This window comes from Hemicordylus capensis, chromosome 3 (genome assembly GCF_027244095.1).
Source record: "Hemicordylus capensis ecotype Gifberg chromosome 3, rHemCap1.1.pri, whole genome shotgun sequence".
NCBI classification, from domain to species: domain Eukaryota; kingdom Metazoa; phylum Chordata; class Lepidosauria; order Squamata; family Cordylidae; genus Hemicordylus; species Hemicordylus capensis.
The window spans coordinates 229,207,599-229,231,735 of NC_069659.1; the positions used below are offsets into that span (position 1 = coordinate 229,207,599).

The 24,137-nt window shown below is 45.0% G+C and overlaps 1 protein-coding gene across 14 annotated transcripts in view; it reads right to left on the bottom strand.

The window, feature by feature from the left end:
- CTNNA3 (catenin alpha 3) overlaps positions 1–24,137 on the bottom strand; it is a 1,115,062-nt gene that overhangs the window by 142,033 nt on the left and 948,892 nt on the right. The window contains exon 14 of one of the 14 annotated variants that reach the window (XM_053307741.1): positions 10,030–10,134. The exons of the other annotated variants lie outside the window; for them this stretch is intronic. Coding sequence (XP_053163716.1) covers positions 10,072–10,134 — 63 coding nt within the window. The 3' untranslated portion in view covers positions 10,030–10,071. Of the gene's footprint in view, positions 1–10,029; positions 10,135–24,137 lie in introns of those variants that run through there. 14 annotated transcript variants of the gene reach the window in all.

The following is a 24,137-nucleotide window of genomic DNA, read 5'->3' on the forward strand; positions in this document are numbered from 1 at the left end:
AACTGAGCAATCTACCAGCAACCATTGTTTATTTCAATTCTGGACTAGTCATCTGCTGTGAGTAGGAGAAGGGGAGAGCATATCCACAGCCCTCCCTTGCCAATTCTTTTTCATATATGGTTTTGCCAGCTTCTGCTCGTTGTTGTTTTAATGTAATCATGTAGAACAGAGGGTTCTCATGGTTCCTAACATTATTCATTTGAAAGCCAAAATGCTTCCAAACAAGTAATTGTTCATAAAGACCTTACAGAACATTTATAACCAAAGTCCCCATACATGTATTAAGCCATCAAAGCTATAGTAAAGAGACTCAGCCATGAAAGCTAGGAAATTTAAAGGCAAGACTGAATCTCAAGGTAGACATTGTCCTAAATTTATCCTCCTATGTAAGCAAATACAAAGACACAATGACACAAAGGAAGAAAGAGAATTAGCCTCACTGCTGTCTGACTCGTGGGTCTGTTGAATCGGAACCATGTAATCACCATTTATTTGAAACAAAATGTTGTTTCATATAAAACTGCAAGGGATAATCAGGAGAGTCACTTTGTTCCAGAATGCATGGAGTTTATTTAAAACCACAATAATAAAACCACAATAATAGAAACCCAGTTAGAATGTATACCAAAAAGGAGGAAAGGTACCATCCAGTCCAGGGCGTTTTTCACCCAGGGCTTTAAGCTTGCATCTCCTCCAAAACGGACGGTGTGTGTTTACATATAGGCCAGATTTACCCCAAAGTCCCTGCAAGCTATTGGGGAGCACTCCACTGACAATTCAGGTTTTTCATTGCGCATTAGAGTGTAGCCTGATTGATATCCAAGGTAAAAAAGCCCACTTTTTGCATCAGTTTTTGGGAGCAAATTCCAACTCTCAGTAAAGCCTGACAGTAAACTTGTGGGAAAACCTGCCATGTGGAAAACACCCAGGAGTAGGGGCAGAGCCACATTGGGTGAACGAGTTGAAAGAACCCAGGCCGCCACCAATCAGGGACCGCGAACACGGCCCCAGACACACATCCCATGTCTGATGTTAAATGCGCGGGGGGGGGGGGCATTATTTCGGTCCCAAATGGGGCCATGCAGCTCCATTTGGAACCAAAAACAACCCGTGCTGCATTGGCATCGTAGCCACTCCTGGTCTCGCTGCCAACACAGTGGGGACAGTCGATCTCCCTCCCAAATGGGGCAGGGCCAGGGGGCCGTGGTGGTGGCCGCACACAGGCCCCCAACACTCCTGCCCAGGAGGATGCCAGCATGGCTAACAAGTAAAGTCAAGGAGGCTATAAAGAGGGGAAAGACTTCCTTCAGAAATTGGAAGACTTGACCAAATGAAGAGAACAGAAAGGAACACAAACTCTGACAGAAGAAATGCAAGGAGAAAATAAAGGGTGTGAAAAGAGGGTTTGAGGAATATTTAGCAAAAATCATCAAGGGGAATAATGGAAACTTCTTTAAATACACCAGAAGTAGGAAACCCACCAGGAAGGCCATTAGACTGTTTGATGATGAGGGAGTGGAAGGGATTATTAAGGAGGATATGGAGATTGCAGAAAAGCTAAATAAGCTTCTGAACCAAGCTTCTCGGGGATAGAGGCTAAAGAACTGAGCCAGATGGAGGTTATGAGATATGACATTCTAAACTAACTGGAGGGGGGGAAATTAGCAAATAGCCAGAGGGAAGGCAGGTAGGACCTCACTGGGAAGGCGGGTGGACTGACGGGAAGGCAGGAGCTTGCTTGCTTTCCCTGGCAGACGAGTGGGTGCCCTCCCATCCGCCATGCCACGCGCCTATATGAGTGGCAGCACAGCGAAGGGAAATTTCTGGTGCTTCACATGTGCAGCCTAATGTCTGGCTTAGGCTGTGCATGTGAATACATTTGTTTGTTTGTTTGTTTGTTTGTTTGTCGTGTTTTTATACCACCTGATATAGAAATCTCCAGGCAGTTTCAATGAATAGCAGTAGCGTCAATGAATAGTGACTGAATTGCTTATCATTTTTAGACTCTTGGAGTGGTCTTCTGGACCCCACAAATCAACACTTTATTTCTGTGTGATACTGTGCAGCCCCAGACCCATCAAAAGATAATTTGATTGTGATGCAGTTATGTCGGCAGATGTCAACGTCTGCATCATCTGCATGCATGGAAACTTGTTTCAGCACCTAGATCTCTCTTGCAGAATCAACTGAAGTATAATTGCAGTGCAGACATAACAAGGCTATTCTTATGAGCAGCCTAGCCCAAGCTAGGGCAGACTAACCCCACTTTCTAGGCCGGCTTTTAGTCAAGTTGTGAGCGCACCCTTAACCCAGCTGCCGGGATCATGTTTCTCCTCAAGCTGCACACAGTCTAAGGCAGGCGCGTAACAATGATAGGGCAAGGGGAGACAGTTGTCTGGGGGCCCCACTGCCTGGAGGGGCACCCCAGAGGCACCTCATGTGACTCCCCATTGCCCCCTGCCCAGCCCCATAGCCTCTCAGCCACTTGCCCTCTTTGCCGTCTCTCCTGCTTGTTCTGCTGGCAGGCAATCGAAGCAGCAGGCAAGCTGCAAAGAGCTCCTTTTCTCCCGCCTCTCAGCTGATCGGCGGGTGGCCGGGGCTTCCACGGAGGCCTCGTGTAGGCCTCTGTGAAGCCTGAACTCGAGTAGGGCCCAAGCAAGCCAGGAAGGAGGAGGCAGCCAGAGTGTTCTCTGCAGCAGAAGACCCCTTGCTGCCCTGCTTAACCCAGACCAGCATTTGCCAGGTAGAGTGTGAACTCCTTTTTGTGGTTACCTTTCCCGCCCCCCCCCCCAGATATATAGGCATCTGCTTGCCATAGGGCTTGGATATGGGGGGGGGAGGGACCGAGAAGTCTCTGAATATTTATTTTGAAACAGCTTGGAAAATTTGCTGACTAAAAAAAACTATCTAAAAAGTCCTATAAGTGGCTTGTTTTATGGCAGAAAATTGCAAAAACTTCTGGAACAGTATTTTATTAATTTTATTTATTCATTCATTCATTCATAAATGCACTTATGTTCAAGTTGTTTTGCAACCCAGAAGGTCTGAGTGAGAACTGTGAAGCATGTGTGGTGCTTTCATTTTATTTTATTTTTCTTGTGTGTGAACTGCTCCCCAATAACTTGCAGGGACTTCAGGGTCAATCTGGCCAACATGTGGATGCAGCACCTCCATTCCAGAGGAGATGTGTCTTAAAGGGCTTTAAAAGCCTCCTGTGAAAAACCTCCTGCAATCAAACTTGACTGAATTTGTTCAGAATTCTGAGAAAACAAACATAGGTTCACCCTGCATGGTTGAAAGTCTCCTTTGCTAATCTGCAGCGAGGGGCCTATTTTAATAATTCATCTTTCTAGTGTGTTCTAGGCATTGAAAGTAATACAAATGTATAGTACTCAATGTATATCACTATATATTGTGACGTGTGTGTGTGTATTCAGTGAAATGTATTTGCAGGCAGCATACTTATTTTGGAATATCAGACTTAAATCCTTGGGGGCCTGGGGTGTGCGGAGGCCCTGGACTTTGGTGGGGGGCCCATTTTAAAATCTTGTCTCTGGGCCCACTCCAACCTTGCTACGCCCCTGGTCTAAGGAGACACAGAGACGGCTGCCTAGAGCGTCCGTCTGATGTGGAGGAATCCCCCAAGGTACTTGTTGCATGGTGGGATATCCACAGGCTGGCAAAATAAATCCGGGCCATTGTCTGGGGGAAGGTAGGTTGAACCCTGCCTTCCCCCTCACCCGCTTGCCCTCCCGGCCCCAGTATTCGTCGTGAGAGCAACCTTAACCTATGCTGAAAATCCCCTGTATTTCTTTCCAGTCTCATCACAGCATTTAGAACAGTACTTTAGTTCTATAATCTTCACATATAAACCTCCTCTTGGTGTGAGCTTGAGAAAGTGGCACAAAACTGCAAGTTACTGTTTCGTGTCTTCACTGTTCTATGTAGAGGGTTAATTATTATTTTTATTTTTTATATTAGTACAAATTTACAATACTAAATGATACTGATCCAAACACAAACATAATTATATTTTGAGAGGGTTAATTACTAAGAAAAATATCTGCCCCTTATTTTATGACAAAATCATCCAGCCATTTTCCCCCTTGGCTACTGAGCATGGGCTCCATCTAGTGGGAAGACAACTTAAAATAGGGCACTAAACTAAAACATTTCAGGGATGTTTTGTGAACACTTACAATGGCCCTACCCTCAGTTATCAAAACAAGATATATATATATATATTCTAATCCAGTCTGACATACTGATTTGGTATGTTTTGCTGGTGATTCAGAAATAGTTTTCAAAGTGTCTTTCTATATCATGTGGAATCCACTGGGACAGCTCATATTATATGGCCCATTTTGATCTCAAAGATCCACCGAGGTAATTCACACAATCAAAAATTAAGGCTGTTCTCACAAGCAGCTTAGCCCTAGCCTATGCAGATCCTAGATCTCTCACCCAGCAAAACCTCACCAGAGCACCCTTAACCCGGTTTCTGGGATCGTGTGTCTCCCTGGGCTGTCTCCCGAGGAGACCCAGAGACAGGCACCTAGAGAGCCCATCTGACGGGGGAATTCCCCAAGGCATCATGCTCACCCGTCCTTGTGGGATATCTGGAGGCCAGGAAATTTGAGTCCTGGCCTCTACTGATCTGCGCTTCCAGGAGCAGCGCGGATCACATGGGTGAATGGCTCGTACACAGAAGAAACAAAGATCTATCGTCTGGGGGAAGGTAGGTTGAATCCTGCCTTCCCCCCACCTGCTCTCCCCATCCTGTTATTGGTCGTGAGAACAACCTTACTGTGTTCTACCCAGGTATGGGAGTGTGTTTGCTCCCAATTTTCACTTGTGTAGAAGCAAGGTTGGAAGAAACCCTGGGTAGATGTGATTGGGTGGAAGCAAGGTAGGAGGAAAACCTGGGTATCTTTTCCTCCTACCTTGCTTCCATGCTATCACTTATACCCAGGTTTTCCTCTTACCTTGCTTCCATAGAACAAAAAATAGGGAGCACACACAGCTGCCAAACCCGTATAGAACACATTTTTTGATTGTGTGAATGACCTCACTGTGTGAGAACAGTGAGGCACTACTGATAATGGGTCTTTTATGCTGGATCTCAAGGTATGTTTCAGTAAGAATAATAAATGGAAAGGCAACTGTTTAATGTAACTTCATGGCTGCTATCATTTCACACAATATGAAATCCAATCCAAACTTTTGGCTCAATTCAGACGTAACGCAAAACCAGAGGTTAGTGAACATGTGGTTTCAATTTTAAACTGTAAACTGCACCATTTGTCCAACCGTGGTCTGCCAACCTCCAGCTCTAGGAGAGCCCCCCCCCAACTGCTCAGCCACCATGGCCAATCCCAGCAAGGTCCATGGCCAAACTGTGGGGAAAGCATCAGCACACCAGTGGAGCAGCCGCAATTGGCCACGATCTCCAAGGGGGCATGCTGAGCATCTTTGTGCATTTCTGGAGCACTCCTCCTTCCATTGGCATGAAAGTGGCATTTAATTCCCTTCAAATGCCATGCCATGCTAGCACTTCTTCTGACAGCAATGGCGCCAGTGCTCCCCAAAGAGCCCTACACCCAAACAGTCCCACACAAGCACGATTGGGTGGGGGGCTGTCACTATTTCTTGGTTACTCAGGAAAGGGAAGGGAACATGAAAACTTCATAGGAGGGGATATGTATATGAGCGAGGGCAAAGGATCCGGGGGGGGGGGTCTGTCCCACTGTGACCTAGGATGGTATTGTGAGGGATCACTATATCAAAGAATCCCATGCAGACCAAACCAAACTTCGGCTCCACTGGCAGCATGCTGCCAGTAGGCTCACCCTCTCATGAGAGGACCAGTCTACTGGGCAGGATCATGGGATGTGAGCCCTAGGCCTCCTTTTGGACTGCACACTCATGAGTTGATCTAACCCACCAAAGGGAGCCCCGCTTGTGTGGGGCCACCAATTCTCCATGGTAAAAGATCAAGTAGAATTGCTGCAAACTGTCCCCCTTCCCTATGAAGCTGTGTGCACACCCAAAGGATATTTTGACATTTTATGTGTCAGAGCCCGGCCATGTGCATGGATGGTGCAGGGGGTGGGAGATCAGGTGCATGGATGGATCTTTAAACCCATTCAAAGTTCCCAGGTTTGGTCCGGCATTGCACGGTAGGCAGATCTATCGCCATGGGGAATTGTGGGAGAGGGGACCCCCACTTTCCAGCAACCCAGTAGAGCAGGTTCACTGTTTCAGGCACAAACAAGGGTGTACATGTCCACATGGGTAGATGGGCTGGCAGGGGGTATGCTTTGACAGCTATTTAGTGGCAGTTGCCAAGACATGGAGATCAGTTCCCATGGTTTTCCTCCAAAGACGAATTCGGCTTGATATAGAGCCCCAATGGCCTGTCACTCTTGTGAAATTGCGGTCTGTGGGAGAAGGGGCTGTTTTGTCATCAAATTATTAGAGATTTTGCTTGGCAATTCTCTCTCCTTTCCTCTGATGTTTCTTCTCATGAGTTATTGGGGGTGTCTCCATGGCCTTGCACTCTCTTGCGCAAGTGCAGCCCACCCTGGATCAGCATACCCCCTTCTTCACAGCTGCTGTCTCTCTCCATTGACTAGAGAACTGCCTACCCTGGTGACTATCTCTGCTCATGAGTAAGCCTAGGAACTGCAAACCACCAAAGGTGAAGGGTTGAGATGTGTGAACCGGTTTGACGGATCTGCGTTTGAACTGGACCTGCCACCACTGCAAAGGGGGTTCACATCCAGGGGCGTAACTACTATTGGGCAAGGGGAGGCGGCTGCAAGGGGACCCAGCCTCGAGGGGCCCTCCAGCCTCCAGAGGCAAGTCAAATGACTATATATTGTAAAGTGTGTGTGTGTGTGTGTGTGTGTGTGTGTGTGTGTGTATCAGCAAGGGGCCCATTTTAAAATTTTGTCTCCAGGCCCACTCCAGCCTTGTTATGCCCCTGTTCACATCCACGATTGAACAGGACTGGACTCAGTCCAAACCGGTTTGGGGTAATACTTGTAAAGGGGAGTCTGCTGAGGATTCCCCTTTACAAGCATATTGAGATCTCCAAAGGGCAGGGAAAAGGGAGATCTTACCATCCCAGCAGTGGTGGGATGACGGCACTGGGGGCTCCTCTAAACATCTCACTGGCCTCCCCAATAGCAGCACGGGCAGGTGACTGCGGCCCAGTTCAAGCCTCTGCATGGTAACTGCGAGGGTGTACTTGTGTAAGAGCACTGGGCTACCATGCAGAGAGGCCTGCTAAGTGCTCTGCAGTTACCACAGTGAGGCTGGGCTGCTACGGGTAGTCTGGCAGGGGGGTTAGAGGAGCCCCACTGTCATCCCACCTGGGAAGGGAAGTCTTTCTTCCCCCCCCCACTTTTAGAGAACCCCCACTTTGCTTGTAAAGGGGAATCCTCAGTGGTTCATTGACCTGAACCGATCCGCAAACCAGTTCAGCCTAGTTTGGCTGTCAAATCGGACCAAGACCAGTTCAGCTGGAACTGGAACTGGACTGGGCCAGGTTGGTTCAAATTTCACTCAAATTTGAGCCAAACCTCAGTTTTATGAATTTGAACTTACTTGAGTTCCAACCTCTGCCACATTTAACTCCGGTTTCATGTTATGTCTGAATTTGGCTTTTACGTTTTTTCTCTGGTAGCTCCCATGACAGCTCCCACTCCTGAAGAGGCAATCTGTCATTAAGCTTAAAATAAGAGCTTGCCTCTTTGGCAGTGAGAAGGGTCTAAGCGCACAGCCAGAGCATGCTTTGAAGTTGTCCCTGGAGTAACTTAAAAGCAAGCTTTGGCTATGCAGTCCCTTATTTTGTGCATAACTTTCTTCCTTCTTTGAATCACAGGCTTTGCCTTATAATATGGAATTAAATATACTGCATGCAACACCAAGAACCACAGTACCAATGTTTTTATAATAGCAAGGTTCTAGCCATCATGATTGGGGATGAAATATTGATAATGGCTTTCAAGAACACAGATAGCAGGAAAAGTTTGGTTATTCCATTGATTAGGTATACAACCCATTTTTTAGCCTACTTTCCAGTAGGCTTATGAAATCACTCGGCATTTTGTGTGCCCATATGTCTGTGTATGTGTCCCCGCCATCAACTGTGCAATGTCTGGACCAATATGAACCAAACAGGGTACAGTTGTAGGGGCACATAGTGACACCTCAACAGCGTAGTTTGTGATGATGTCATCCACCCCAATTCAAGATGGCAGACCCATAAACATTTGAATCGCAAGTGGGCTAACGTATATGAACCATCTAACTGATTTGAACCAAATTTGCTACAGCTGTAGGGACACATAGGAATGCTCCAATGCCCCAATGGCCAAGATGGTGGACACATGGATGTTTGAGGTAAAAGTAGGCTAACTTGTGGAACATCTAACTTATTAGAACCAAGTTAGGTACAGCTGTAGCGAGTCACATTCAGGGACACTTAAATGGCATAGTTTATGTTGATGTCACATACCCCGATTCAAGATAGTGGACGTACAAACTGTTAAGGTGCAAGTGGGCTAACTTGTGAACCGCCTAACTGATTTGAACCAAATTTGCTACAGCTGTAGGGACACATTTGGATGCCCCAATGGTGTAGTTTGTCATCCACCTCAATCCAAGATGGCAGATGTGTGAACCATTGTGGTACAAGTGCACTAACTTGTTGACCTCAATTTGAACCAAATTTAGTCCAGTTGTAAAGATAGTGAAAGGAAAGTAGGCAGACTAGTTCTTACTAGAACAACTTGTTATAGTCTGCATTCTTGTTGGATTGAAGCATGATGGGTGTAAGCTACTTGCAATACACATTTATTGTCTGAAATGGAACTCAGATATTTGAAAATGGAAATCTCCTTAAGCTAATATGAATTTGTTCGCTTCATTAGTAATATGTACATTAGTGAAATAAATAAATAAGTAAACAAACAGAATCTCCACTGGCTTCAGGCTAACCCAAACAAAATATGTTTTGTTTTTCCTTCTCAATATTCAAAAACATATTAGTTTTTTTTCTTGTTCTGGTACAGTTTAATGGAACATATTTTTTTCCATGGGAGTTTCCTTTTTTGTATCTAAATTTTCATAACTAAATGTAAACTAAATAACTAAATGAACTAAATTCATAACTAAATGTAACAAATCTTGAACCATTTAACTCTGTATTTTAGCCTTGTGGATTCACATGGTAAAACTTAGAACTATATGCAGCTGATTTTCTCTTTTTATTCTTAGCACTGTGCTGAAAATAAATCATCTTTTATGTGAATCTACGCATGAGAGCATTGTGAATATTCATACTTTCATGAAGAACTACTCAGAAAGTGCAACAGCAGCAGTCTTCAGTTTAACATTCATGTTTTTAAGAAGCACCCAAAAGCACCATTTACAATTTGCATATTGAACTTAACATTTCCATATGAGACACAAGACAGATATATGTTCCTCTTTTTGAATTCCCAAGCTGCAAATTACATATAGTTGTATAATTAAAAGATATATAATTAAAGTTAAAGGAATTATACTATTTGAACGTGATCATTAAAAACATTGGCCAACATCCATACTAATAACACACTAGCAGAAGAGCATTTTCTGTTGCACAAGGGGAGGAGAGGCAATTGTCAGCCAACTGTGCCTCCCAAAAATATGTCCCTCAGGTTGAGGGACCCTCGGGGACATATTTTCAGGATGCACAGTTGGCTGTAGTGGAAAGGGGGGATTGCAAAAATCACCCTCCCTCCTTTTGCAATAGAAAACCCTCTTCTGTCAGAATGTCATCTGAATGGAACCCACCCCCCTCAAAAAAATATGCTCTTCTGAAAAAGTTATAGGACTTCAGATTAATATCAAAACCTGGACTCGCTTATCTGACAGTGTTTAGTATAGGTGTTCCTCCCTCCCCTGGTTGTATTCACTATGGCACTTTATCACAGTACCTGCTAAAAATAATAATATAAGGAAGTGGTGCAGTTTGCATACATTCAGTGACCCCTCACTATTTATTGCGCTACTTCTAGGTTAAGCCTTCTGACCTCCAGGTTCATGGAATTCTCCTTCCTGGCAGTTCTCCTTCACTGGAACCTTTTTTAAAAAACAACAACACATTATTTTTATTACTATTTTTCACCATTGTACCTACTGAGTATTTTCATCCATGTGCCTGTTTATTACTGCTTCTAATAAAACATATCATTTATGAAGTGCTTTTGAGTGCTCAAAACACTTCATATATATTATCTCATCATGAAGTTTACTAGAGGCCTTACAAGAACCTTGCACAAATTGACTTTTTAAAATCTGAAAATCTATTTCACAGACCTCTCAAGGTTATCCCATTCCATGTCTCTGGCACACTGTGGCAAATCTGGTGTGTTTGTGTGTGTGTGTGTGTGTGTGTGTGTGTCCACATTATGTCTATAATGAATGCACAAACTCAGTTATTTAGAAATAAAAATGTTAAAGCAGAGGCCACAATTCTAAAAGAGATGGGTGGGGGAAGCATGTATGTGTGGTAAATATGACTAATAGCAGAACAATCACACTGAAATGAAACATGACAAGTTGTGGTCGGGAAGATGTGTACCCTTGGTGTGCAAAATAGTCTTATATCTATTTCTGAAAGAATTGGAAATATTATTATTCTCATGGACACTTAACCGGAGCACCTCTGAATGAGACAGTGGTACGAGCAGAGATGATATGTCTGTTTCAAAAAAATGTGAAGACACCCCCCCACACACACACACACCCCAAAACTAAGGGGTAAACTCCCCTGAAATTGCCCCAGTTCAATGTAATTCGATGTTCATGGACTCAAGAGGGAGTTGACAGTCAGTCAAGTGAAAGAATTAATGGAACTCAGTGGTGGGGAGGAGAAGGGAGGAGGGCTTGAATAAAAAGAGCGGGAAATTTTCTTGAAGAATACTCCCTCAAGACAATCACAGCCTTCTGAGAAAGAAAGGTACATAAAATGTCCACCATCTTCAAGCAAAGGCTCAGGTAACACATGCACACTGGGGACATGCTGCAACATTTTGTTGCGTGACCATAATTATCTATACCGTATTTTATGGACTATAAGACGCTACGGACTATAAGACGCACCTTAATTTTAATCCAGTTTTTCAGAGTTTTAACATATTAAACTGTTAAAACACATAAGACGCACCTGAATTTTGGCGGATATTTTTCGAGGAAAAAAGTGAGTCTTATAGTCCATAAAATACGGTATATATAATTCTCCTGGGTGTGCCCAGGAGAAATGCGTCCCCGCAGCCCAGCTGATTGGCTGGGCTGCAGGGGGCGCCTGATTGGCTGGCAGCACACCCAGGAGAACAGCGGTGGCCCTGCAGCGGCGGCGGCGGCACTCTCGGGCCCTGCGGCGGCGGCAGCAGCACTCTCGGGCCCTGCGGCGGCGGCGGCACTCTCGGGCCCGGCTGCGGCGGCACTCTCGGGCCCAGCCGCGGCGGCAGCGGCACTCTCGGGCCCGGCCGCGGAGGTAAGGCGGCGGGCCCGGCCACAGCGCAGGCGGCGGTGGGCCCAGCCGCACTAGAGGCACAGATGCTCTGTGCCCAGGCCCACTAGTTCATTGATATTTCCCATATGAAATATGGTTAAGCCTCTGTTAAATATATCTGATAAGCATTTTCCTCCAGCTTCCCACCCACTTATGTTAGAACTCTTCCATGTAGGTTGAAAGCATTATTGTGCGCAACTGAGGAAGGCTGCTATAGAGGCAGGCAGTTGTGCCTCCTAGCCAGTGGGCACCTTCTCTTTGATGCTGAACTAGCCCCGGCTTACCATCTCACTGGTTGGGGAAATGGCATGCAGTTGCCTGGGTTGTGTTCAGTGGTTGAAGAAGACAGGGTGGTCCTGCAGGTGGGTAACAGTGGGATGAAGTGTGTGGGATGCAGAGCTGGCTCCCCATCCAAAGACAATTCTAAGGCTGCTGTTTGAATGTAGGCTTCACTAACAGGCCATCTCAAAACTCTGGATTCTATCCGGAGCAGTGAAATCACTATTTAAAAATAAAAATAAATATGAAACTTTCTATGATGTGAGGGAGTCTTTCCAGTGCTTTTGCTTCCGTGGAATTAATATGTCACACTACAGTCTCCTGCAGTTCAGCTAATAATATATCAGTAAAGGATCAGCAATTGCAGTGGCTATATGGACAATTTAAAACCTTGTTGTTTTGTAAATGAATATGTGATAAGGGTCAATAGCAAATGTAATACAACTGAATGCTTATAAAAATGAAGGTGCTGTAAATTAACGCTATGGGAGTTTCCGCTATGAATAAAATAAAAGCATTTGAAGCCTGAACACTGACAATTTTGCTTCACAGTACCTTAAACACAAACCACCCCCACCCCCAAAAAAGAGCACACAAACTTATTTGCTGAAGTACAGTTGTGCTGATGGTGCTGGAATATCATTCCTATGGTATTTCCCCTCTGAGGTACAAATGTGCTCTTTTTCTACAAGGACCATAAATTTCAATACAAATTAGGCCTCTATAGGAATTGTATTGTGATGCTAATTAGATAACTAAGTCCTGTCAAATGGATGCAAAAAAGCATCCAATAATCATTATGCTTGTTTTTCATTATTGTAGCATATTGCTAATTTCCTCTAGGGCTTATTATTGCTTAAATTAGAGAATAGCATTTACAGTACAAGGACACTGGAAACACACTCTTCGACTGGAGGAAAAATAAAAGCAAATGTTATTGGTAATACAATTCTGATTCACACAGTAAACCTGGTTATGAGAGGCTCAAAAACAATTGATGGTGGAATAACACAAAAGTATTTGCAGGGTGTTTTATTACACCTGAACAGAGGCATATCTAGGGAAAACAGTGCCTAGGGCAAGCACTGAAATTTCGCCCCTGTCCAAACAGGAATGATGGGACTTGTAGTCAACAATATCTGGAAATCCCTGTTGAAAGGAACACTGTACCAGCTAGACATGGTTGTTGATCAAAACCTGAAAACATGAACCACCTCTGTTAAAGACTTAGAACAACAGTCAGGATTATGTGAGAATTCCAAGTGTCATCTCTGTCTCATCTCATTCTTTGAAAAACATGACTTTGCCCTAGAGGATCACCTGCCCAAATAGCCACTAGCAAAATAGGGGAAGAAGAAGTGTGTGGGGGGTGGTGGGGGTGGGGGTGGTGAGCCTATAAACCAGTGAATGATTCCTGCCAGCCTTTGTCTTGTGATGACCGTTGGCTCATGATAGGGTATATGAGCATTCACTACACTAGTGCTTACTTTGACACCAAGAGGGAGGAGGATACATTAGTTTGCCACACTAGACAGAGGAATTTGCAACAGGAGCAGACAGCCAAGTTCTGCCAGGGCCAAAACCAGCCCCTGCCAGACTAAGAAATCATTGTAATTTGCCCCTTCCTGTCACAAGCAGTGTGCTGTTCTCTTATTATTGACTCTAACTCTCAGATATCCCAGTCATGGATGGAAAATTCAGGGTCAATTTACAAGAGACACATTTTCTACATGGAAGTTTCTTCTGTGCAGGTGTTGTGCAGAAACCCATGTGTAGTGACTGCCAGGGGTATAGCAAGATTGGAATGGACCCAGAGATGAGATTTTAAAATGGGCCCCCAGCCCCTCAAAGTCCAGGGCCTACACACACCCCAGGCCCCCAACGATTTAAGTCTGATATTTCAAAATAGGTATGCTGCCTGGAAATACATTTCACTGAATACACACATGCACACTTCACAGTATATAGTGATATACATTGAGTACTATATATTTGTGCTACTTTTAATGCCTAGAACACACTAGCAACGCTAATTATTAAAATGGCCCCCTCGCTGCAGATTAGCAAAGGAGACTTTCAACCATGCAGGGTGAGCCTATGTTTGTTTTCTCAGAATTCTGAACAAATTCAGCAAAGTTCGATTCCAGGAGGTTTTTCACAGGAGGCTTTTAAAGCCCTTTAACACACATCTCCTCTGGAATGGAGGTGCTGCATTCACATGTTGGCCAGATTTACCTTGAAGTCCCTACAAGTTATTGGAGAGCAGTTCACACACAAGAAAAATAAAATAAAATAAAAGCACAACACATGCTTCACAGTTCTCACTCAGATCTTTTGGGTTACAAAACAACTTGAACATAAGTGCATTTATAAATGAATGAATGAATGAATATTTGTTCCAGAAGTTTTTGTAATTTTCTGCCATGAAACAAGCCACTTATAGGCCTTTTTAGATAGTTTTTGTTTTTAAAGCCAGAAAATTTTCCAATCTGTTTTAAATTAAATATTCAGAGACTTCTCAGTCTCCCCCCCACCCATATCAAAGCCCTATGGCAAGCAGATCCCTATATACCGGGGGGTGGGGGTTAACCACAAAAAGGAATTCACAGTCTACCTTGCTGCCTCCTTCCTGGCTTGCAAGTTGGGGCCTACTGAGTTCAGGCTTCAAGGAGGCCTACTGGGGCTGGGCAGGTGGGCATTGGGGTGGGGGTGGAAGGAACTGGTGTGGCGCCCCCTCCTCAGTGGTGCCTAGGGCACGTGCCCTGGCTGCCCCCCCCCCCCCGCAGTTCCACCCATGCACCTGAATGCTAGACAGAGTTCCAATAAATTATAAAATAATGTGAGAACTTGTGAAAATTCACATATCTATTTTGTTTAAAATCTTAATTGCTTCTTTGTGATTTGCAGTTTTTAACCCCAGCTACATTCAGATAGGGGGAAACAACATTTTTTAAAAACTTGATGCAGCAAGGAAGGTGTGTATATGGAAACTGAATCCCTTCCTGGCTTGGAAAAAGTGCAGGCTAAGTGGATGTGAACACCCATCACATTCAGCTGTGTGTGAAACCTGGCGGGCGTGATGGTGGAAAGGGCTGGAACAAGGGCTGGAGGTACCTCCTGCACCATCACCACTCTAATTTCTAGCAAGCTCTGTGGACCAAGGTCTCCACCTAGGCTGCAGTACCAACCTGCCTGAGCATTGTCAGCGGACCCTCCAGGCCGATCCTCATTCACCAAGCCCCATAAAGCCCGGGCCTCAGAGTTTGCTCCTCAGTCTGAGCAACTCAGATCAGGTATGAGGATTCTGCTTACAGTCTTGACTACTGGCTTGGACTGTGAAGCCTCCTGACTTTGACCCTGCATCTGGCCCTTTCAACTCTCCATAGCTGCCTCAAACTCCTTTTGACTTTCACCAGGCACCTGCTTCATCCTCACTTGACTTTGACCAGGACCTGCTCTTGACTCTCCCACCTCAGTAGCTTAGACCTCAGTTCCATCTTACTTTGACCACATACCTACCTCTGACTTTTCAGATCCTTCCCTGAAACTTGATCTTGCCTAGTTTGGACTACACCCATGTCTTCACTCCCCTTGGACAGACAGACAGCTAGCAGCCCAGAATCCCAGCTGGAATTCAACAGCCTGGAGCAGAACAGAGTGAGCCATGCTGAGGCCTGACACTGTGGTCCCCATTTACAGTACTGGTATGGACCAGATATTATAATGTAGATGGGAATGCACACCCCCCAACCACTACTTCAGGCTGCACACAATTTGTTAAGGAAGGTGGTAGCCAATTTTGACTTTAAAAATGGAAACCAAAAGGGTTTCAGTACGCCTAACAAAATTTATTTGGGGGGGGGGAGGAGGAGAGCTTTTAAATGACCCCGAGATCCTCTTTCATGCCTTGCTTTCCTTATCCTTCTACATAACAAAGCTGCCAAGAACTGTCTTTTTTTCAAAGTTTCCAATGTCCACCCTATTTTCTCTCTAACAAAGAACCAAAGAACATAAAATAAGGACATATGATAACCAGAGGCGTATCTAGGGAAAATAGCGCCTAGGGCAAGCACTGAAATTGCGCCCCCTGTCCAAACATCTGACACCCATCTTTCAGATAACTTTACCATAAGATCAGCTGAAAAATACAAGTCAAGCTTGTTAATCTTTTAATATTTCAAAAACTATATGGCAGTGGACATAGCCAGACCAAAAAATGCTGGAAAACTACAAATTTCAGTATGCTGGAGCTCATGAAATACCTAAATACTATGTGGAGGTATACTTGGAAAACTAAACAGAAGTGCCTGTCTAATTCTCTACTATGCACTGTAGCATCACTATTAGATAAGTTTTAAAAATAAATGGAGAATTTGACTTTTCCCAGATACTCTGAAAATAATTAAAGGATATGCAGAGTAAACTGCCTCACTGCTTGGAATATATTCTAGTATTTCAGAAAGACAGTTAAAATGAGAGAAAGATAGCAAGAAACTCCCAGTAGGCCTTAAAACTAAGGATTTCACACTGATTCAAAGACAAACTCACCATTAATAGCCATATTATTAAGACATCATATTTAACTCACTTATCACAAGAAGCAAAGTAAGAGCAAATGAATACAATCCTAGCTCACAAGCTTCAGCTCAGTATTCACAAGCCCTGATTCTCTGTACATAGTGCCAATCTGAATATGTGTACAGTGACTTATATTATATTATTTTTTAAAAAAAACAATTCACCTGTAGCCCCTTCGAGGGGCTTCCTAAAGGCCATGAGGGGGTCTGCAAAGGTTCCCCTCCCCCCTCTGACCTCTAGGGCCTTGCAGGCACCATTTAAGCATGTGCAGCAGCCATTTAAAAATTTTTAAAAAAAGGGGGGGGGGGAAGGCTGAAAACAAAATGGCCTCCACGCATGCTCAAATGGCCTCTGCGAGGCCTGGCATGGCCTAGGGACTCACAGAGGCCATTTGAGCATGCACGGTGGCCATTTTGTTTTTGGTGGCCATTTTTTATTTTTTATTTTATTTTTAAAAATGGCGCCCCCCCTTCAAGTGGCGCCCGGGGCACGTGCCCTGCCTGCCCCACCCTAGATACGCCCCTGATGATAACCTCTACCAAATGATAAAAATTGTGTGACATAGTGGCTCTGGGAAGAGCATCTAGGTTCCAAGTTCCCTCCCTGGCATCTCCAAGATAGGGCTCAGAGAGATTCCGGCCAGCAACCTTGGAGAAGACGCTGCCAGTCTGTACAGACAAAACTGAGCTAGATGGATCAATAGTATGACTCAGTATATGGCAGCTTCCTATGTTCCTATGGCTGTGAGCTGCAACCTAGAAGCTCCCCAACTCAAATCTCATCTCAGCCACCAGTTCACTAAGTTGCCTTGAGCAAGTCTTCAATTTGCTCAGCCTCAGCACATCTGCTGTGTGCACCTTCTGCTGTGATATTTCCTGTTCTTGGGACAAGCTTGCCCAATCTGTCTGTTAAGCCATAGCCTTAGACCAGGCCTGATCAAAATAAGACCGGTTGACCATTTTGCTGATCATTTGTGTCCTCCTGCTGTAATTTCATATACTCTTTTCATTTCATATACTCTTTCTGTGGGAATATGTTTTTATTTTGTATCAGAAAAATATTATTGCATATATCTTATATCAAGTTCAAGTTCTTTATTGCTTAAAACCAGTCATCAATAAATAAAATTAAAAGTAGGTTTACAGAATTTAAAACAAAAGGATCACAATACAAAATGGAAGTTGAAAGTTTGCCTAGTTCGAAACAATAGAATCACAGTATAAAATGAGATCTCTTATATCTATTTCCAATATAAGTTGGAAATATGATATTTGTGAATGTATAACAGGAGCACCTGTGGTGGAGAGGGATGTACTGGCAGATCTGGTTTCAAAAAAATCTGGAGGCAAAACCCACTAAGGTGGCCAAATCCTGCCCCCACTACCTCAATGTAACTCAGTTGAGTGGAATGTTCATGGACTCAGAGGGCAGTTAACAGACAACCAGGTGGGTGAGCTAATAGAATTCAGTGGTGAGGAGGGGGAAAGGAGGGCTTGAATAAAAAGAGTGGGAAGATTCTCAGCTCAAAGAATACTCCCTCAAGACAGCAGGGACTCCTGTCTTTGTTGCTTACATTTGATTTTTCACCATACTCGGCCACAGACTCAGGTGACACATGTACACCAGGGTTATACCGCAACATTTTGTTGCAGGTCCATATTTGTCTATATCCCCCCATTTTTATGGGAATGTCAAAGGCCAAACCCCCCAAAAGTAGAGATGTGATTGAGAGAATGCCTGCATCACTACCTGCTCCTTTTTCCTTTGGATTTAAGGAACATCAGCACAAATTCCCCTTCAGATGATACAAGCAATGGCCTCCAAGAACCCTTCAATGCACTGCGCTGCTCATGCAGCACGTTGGAGAATGCCAGTTGCCAAGATGCTCCTTTGACCCAGCTCTATGGCTGAGCTGGCTGCTAGCAGCAGCAGGCAGCCTGCTCACCCACATGAACGGGCGGTGGGGTAGGAGGCACACTCACATCCTCCTACCTCAATTTTATCCCAGGTTAAGAACTTGGGCTACTGTGTCCCAATCTTGAGCAGTGCAGGGATGGGACTGATCCCAGTGCTCCACATGACCAGCCCTACCTGGGTAGGGTTCTTCAAGCCCGACTAGGGCTGGTTGTGTGGATGGCCCCAATGGCTGCCAACTGATTGTGAAAGGGAGCAACAAAGGTGGCTGGCAGCACTTGTTTATAATGTTTGAAGGTCCTCATAGAGAGAAAGCTTCTTGGACAGGAATTATGTCATTTCCATTTTGTATAGTGCCAAACCCATTGTTGGCACTAAATAATTATCACTAGTAGGATGTACATGGCTTTATTGCGTTACTGTAATTGAACCCCACTGAAGTTATTTGGTCATGCTTTCTCTCTGAGCATAGTTATTAATGTTGGCAGGTCGTAAATGTCACTTGCTCTGAAACGCAATATCTTTTGGCTTAGGTTATTCATCACTTGTGAATGTGTAAATTGTGTTGACTATGTAAATTGTGCTGAGTGTGTAGGCAGGGAAGCAATGTGTGCACTTCTCCTGTTTCCATAGAAAAAGAAAGGGTTTATTTTTAAACTAGCTTTTTTGGTGAGATGACATCCAGTCACATATATAATTAGAAACATCAACTGGGAGTTTGAGATGTCTAAGGGGAATGAGACAGTCAGTCGGGCATATAGCTGAATGCCTTTGAAAAGGATAGATCAGTGGGGGAAGAAGCCAACAGGGACCAAATGTAGAGTCCTCATGTATCCTGTGACAGCACTTGGACAGAGCTTTTATGCAGCATTTTAAAAATTTTTACTTCAAGGACACTAACTATATTTCTTCATACAAAACCATTCTGCATGGGCTCTTGTTTTGCAACCTCAGACAGCACTTCCAATTTGTTCTTTTGCTGCCTATTGGTTTAGGACAATATTTTAAGCCATTAATAAAGCTCTCAGGGATTTTTATCTGGGCAGCTGATAAACCCTTAGCTGATCATCATTGCCCAGGATAAATCTATTTATCTATGTACTCTTTCTATACATCAAGGTATACAAATTTCTCCACATCCAATTAAATCAGTTAACAGTGCATTTTCAAGGATCCTGGACTATTTAGCAGTGTTTCATTTTTGTAGCTGAGTATACCATGCATAACTTCACATACTAGTTCACAAGTGACAACCTCTGCACTCTCTGCCCTTCAGCCCACTGTTACAGGCTAGCCACGCAGACAGTGGCAGCTTCGTCTGCTAGCCTTTCCTCACAATCATCCCCACTGCATCAGCACCTCCCCCTCTCTCGTTCTTCAGCACCAGGTTTGTCCTCTTTGTCTCCTCCCAAAATGGAGGACACAAAGCAGGCAAGCTTGGTGATGGAGAGATAGGGAAGCTATTCCCACGATCACTAGAAAGCAGGCTAAGGCAGCCTAGCCTGCTTTCTGGTGATCGTGGGTGGTTCCAAGGCAGCTATCCCACCTAATTCCCCCTCCCCTTGTTTTTTTTGCTCGGGTGCCACCACGGCACACTGCAACACATAAGTAGACCCCTGACCAGGAGGCTGCAGCCAGCCTCCTGGCCTTGGGGGTCTCTCCAGAATGCCCCGTGTGAGTGCATGGATAAGCCCACTCTCCCTGCAGAGCATGGTAAGGCACTTTACACTAATCATGTGAAGTTCCTCAGGGAGTGAAAGAAAGAAAGTGAGCTGGTGCTGCAGCAGTAGCAAAAAGAAGAGGCCAGTGGGCGAAGCTGCTGCTGGATGCACACTGCTGGGCTGGCTTGCAACCCCAAGCAGCAGTGAATCCTGGAAGGTGAAGCCAGCAAGAGGAAGAGGAATGGCACTGAGGCCAGTGAGGTGGGGCTGATGAGGTAGGTGGGGCAGCATCAGTGCCTAGAAGGAGGGCTGACAAGGGAACTAGGTGGCTCATTGCATTTGTCTTGAGTGGACAAAGGCAATGAACTACAACTGATTTACACAGGGTTTTAATTACTGAGCCAAACTGAAACTCAGAGATGAATAAATAAAGGCAGAAACTTTCACATAACCATAAGCTGTGCGTGCTCCCAGTTGTTATTTTTTTAAAAAAATAATGTGCAAGTAAAAACCTAGGTAGGAGGAGGAAGAAGTGATGTATGGGAGACCATATGATGATCTCATATCCTCAGATAATGAGTCTGAGATTAAATCTTCTGGCCCCTCCATTCCTCCCGTAGGACAGCCTGCACTGGGGATGGGACCCTCACCATCAGCCACCTCCCTCCTAGATGTGGACATCCCTACCGCAGAGAAGGCCCATATGTGCTAACTCCACTACTTGCAGATGAGACATATCGAAAGCAGGCTGTCCCAGAAGAAAACTCACTGCCCCAGCCCCTCCCCATGTTTCCAGCTCAGAAGGAGCTTGGGCTCTCTGCACGATGCCCCTCTCCCCTGAGGAGCAGTGCCATGCTGGCACCCAGCCTAGGACTGCCTTATGCCAGCGATCCCCACTTTGTGACAATTTCATTGCACTGATTGCTCCAAACAGCCTGATCATGCAGAGGGATCGGTCACCCTGTCTCATCTCTCAGCAATGTCTCTCGGAGCCCACAGAGGTCAGCCACATCCAGGGGCATGATCCTGACAAAACACTCACAATCCAGCAGGATTGCTGGTGCTCTAAACCCGTTAGCATGCTGAGCACGCTAGACAAGCCAACTGATACAGTGAGTTCACATGGCCCCCCTGTTGAGCCCCAAGGAAGGGAGACAGGACAGATATTGAAGGAGTCAGCGGGTTCCCAGAGTGACACATCAGAGCTCCCTGGGATGCCTCAAAAGCTGATGCAGGGTGGGTGACATCATCACAAACTACACCATTGGGGCATCCCTATGTGTACATTCAGCTGTAGCAAATTTGGATCAAATCGGTTAGACTGTCCACAAGTTAGTGCACTTGCACCTCAGAAGTTTATGTGTTGACTATCTTGAATGGGGTGGATGACATCATCACAATCTTTGCCGTTGAGGTGAGCCTATGTGTCCCTACAGCTGTAGCAAATTTGGTTCAAATCTGTTAAGTGGTTCACAAGTTAGCTCACTTGCACCTCCAAGTTTTATTATTCCACCATCTTGAATCAGGGTGGATAACATCATCATAAACTACACTGAGGTGTCCCTGTGTGTCACTCACTCCATCTGTAACTAATTTGGTTCATATCAGTTAGACACTCCACAAGTTAGCCCACTTGCTCCTCAAATGTTCACGCATCCACCATCTTGGATTGGGGTAGATGGCATCATCACAAACTATGCCCTTGAAGTGTCCCTATCTGTTCCTACAGCTGCAGCAAATTTGGTTCAAATCTGTTAAGTGGTTCACAAGTTAGCCCACTTGCACCTCAAAAGTTTATGCATCCGCCATCTTGAATTGGTGTGGATGACATTATCAAAAGCTATGCCATTGAGGTGTCCATGTGTGTCACTCATTGCAATTGTGTACCCAATTTGGTTCAAATAGGTTAGGCAGTCCACAAATTAGCCCGCTTGCACCTCAGATGTTCATGTGGCCACCGTCTTGAATTGGAGTGGATGGCATCATCACACACCATGGCATTTGGGCATCCCTGTGTCCCTACAGCTGCAGCAAATTTGGTTCAAATCACTTAAGCGGTTCACAAGTTAGCCCACTTGTGCCTCAAAAGTTTACATCGGTGTGGATGACATCATCACAAACTATGCCATTGAGAGGTCCCTGTGTGTCACTCACTGCAACTGTACCTAATTTGGTTTAAATTGTTTAGACAGTCCACAAATTAGCTTGCGTGTGCCTCAGATGTTCACACGGCCACCATCTTGAATTGGCGTGTATGCCATCATCACACACCGCACCATTTGGGCATCCCTGTGTGTCTCTACAGTTGTAGCCTACTTGCACCTCTAAAGTTTATGCATCCACCATATTGGATCAGGGTGGATGACACCATCAGAAACTACACCGTTGAGGTGTGCCTATGTGTCCCTACAACTGTACCCAATTTGGTTCAAATTGGTCCAGGCGTTGCGAAGTTGATAGTGGGGGACATACGGATGGACACACAGAATGCCAGGTGATCTCATAAGCTTACTGGAAAGTAGGCTAAAAATAAGCCCCAAATAAGAATAGGAATAGATAGAAAGGATTGAGCAATCATTGCTTCCAAGTAATTGCAAGTAACAATTGGAGATTCAGGGTGTGTGCAATGGGAAGAGTAACAGGGAATTGCTGGAGGAGCATGATAACCCTATTGAAAAACAAGGGGGCAAGTGTCTTCCTTGTGGCAGGGAAAAACATCTAACCTGGAGCATAGCTTTTACCACAATTCTCCTGAGGTTCTGAAACAACCTGCCTGGGAGTGGGGGGTGGGTTTTCCACGCCATGCAGAGGCCATGCAGAGGCCCATTGCGCAGGCATGGTGGCTTCCAAAAGGGCTGACACACCGGTGGGGGAAAGGCCCAAACAGGCTGAAGAATGGCCAAATGGGGCTGTTTTTGAAGGAGGGAAGGCTGGCAGGGGGAGGGGAAATTTCTGTGGACCCACCACTACCTTGGAGGAACCCCCCCCCCGAGAGGGTACTTTAAAAATAATAATAATAATAATTTCATTCAACAACTCCCTGTACAAGTTGGGGTGGGGTGGGGGTCAGTCAAGTCGAGCCGAACCAAGGTTGGTTCGACTCAGCCCCGAGCCTTCGAACCAAACTGGTTCGACTTTGAACCAGTTCAGTTATGAACCTGTTTGTATTGGAAGTGAAGGACTATGTGCTGTCTCTTGTCTCAATGACATAGGAAGACAGACTAGTGAGTCGGAGGCCTAGAGGGTCAAGACATTAGTCATCCCTTCTCTACTGCTCTGACACTATCCCTTTGATATATAGATTGCTCTCAGGGAATTCCTTCCTTTCAGCCACTTCCTTCCTCTCTCCCTTCTCTTCCCTTCCTTCTACCTTGCAACATGCAAGCTCCTCTCCCCTGCACCATGTGTACAGAGATGCAGAATCCATATGCATCCAGCTAGATCAGTGATTCTCAAACTTGGGTCCTCAGGTGTTATTGGACTTCAACTCCCATAATCCCCAACCAAAGGCCACTGAGGCTGGGGATTATGGGAGTTGAAGTCCAATAACACCTGAGGACCCAAGTTTGAGAATCCCTGAGCTAGCTAGATAGATTTGAGATCCTAACTCCTCACTTTCCTATCTAGAATGGAGTTCTCTAATAAATACCACTTATATTGATTTAAAACTATGAACTGGCTCCAAGTTACTTACTTTACTCTCAGCATACACGCATGCCTAACTAAATTCCACTCTGTTGCGTCTCTGTGCACTCTGCTATAATGAAAAAGGGTTTGTCTTACCAGGGAAAATTCCCAGCAGTTTGCACGTGGTGAGGAAAAAAAAATCCAATCAGACTTTCTCTCTAGTTTGAATCTCTCTATTTAGTATCTCTCTAGTGTGATTTACTGGACAAGAGGCCAGCTTGTGATCCCCACTTCCTCACTGACATGAACTGAAACTTGCCTAAATGCTGAACCCAAGAACATTGTTTGTGCAAGGGAAGAAACACTGTACTCAGGAAAAGATTCTCCCAGTGATAAGGAACACTTTGCCAGGGAGAACGACCAAGGTACAGTGCCCATGAATTAAAACATGCTTGAGCAGGGTTGTGGTCAGGATGTCAAGATTCCAGCAAGGAAGTTAAGTATTCTAG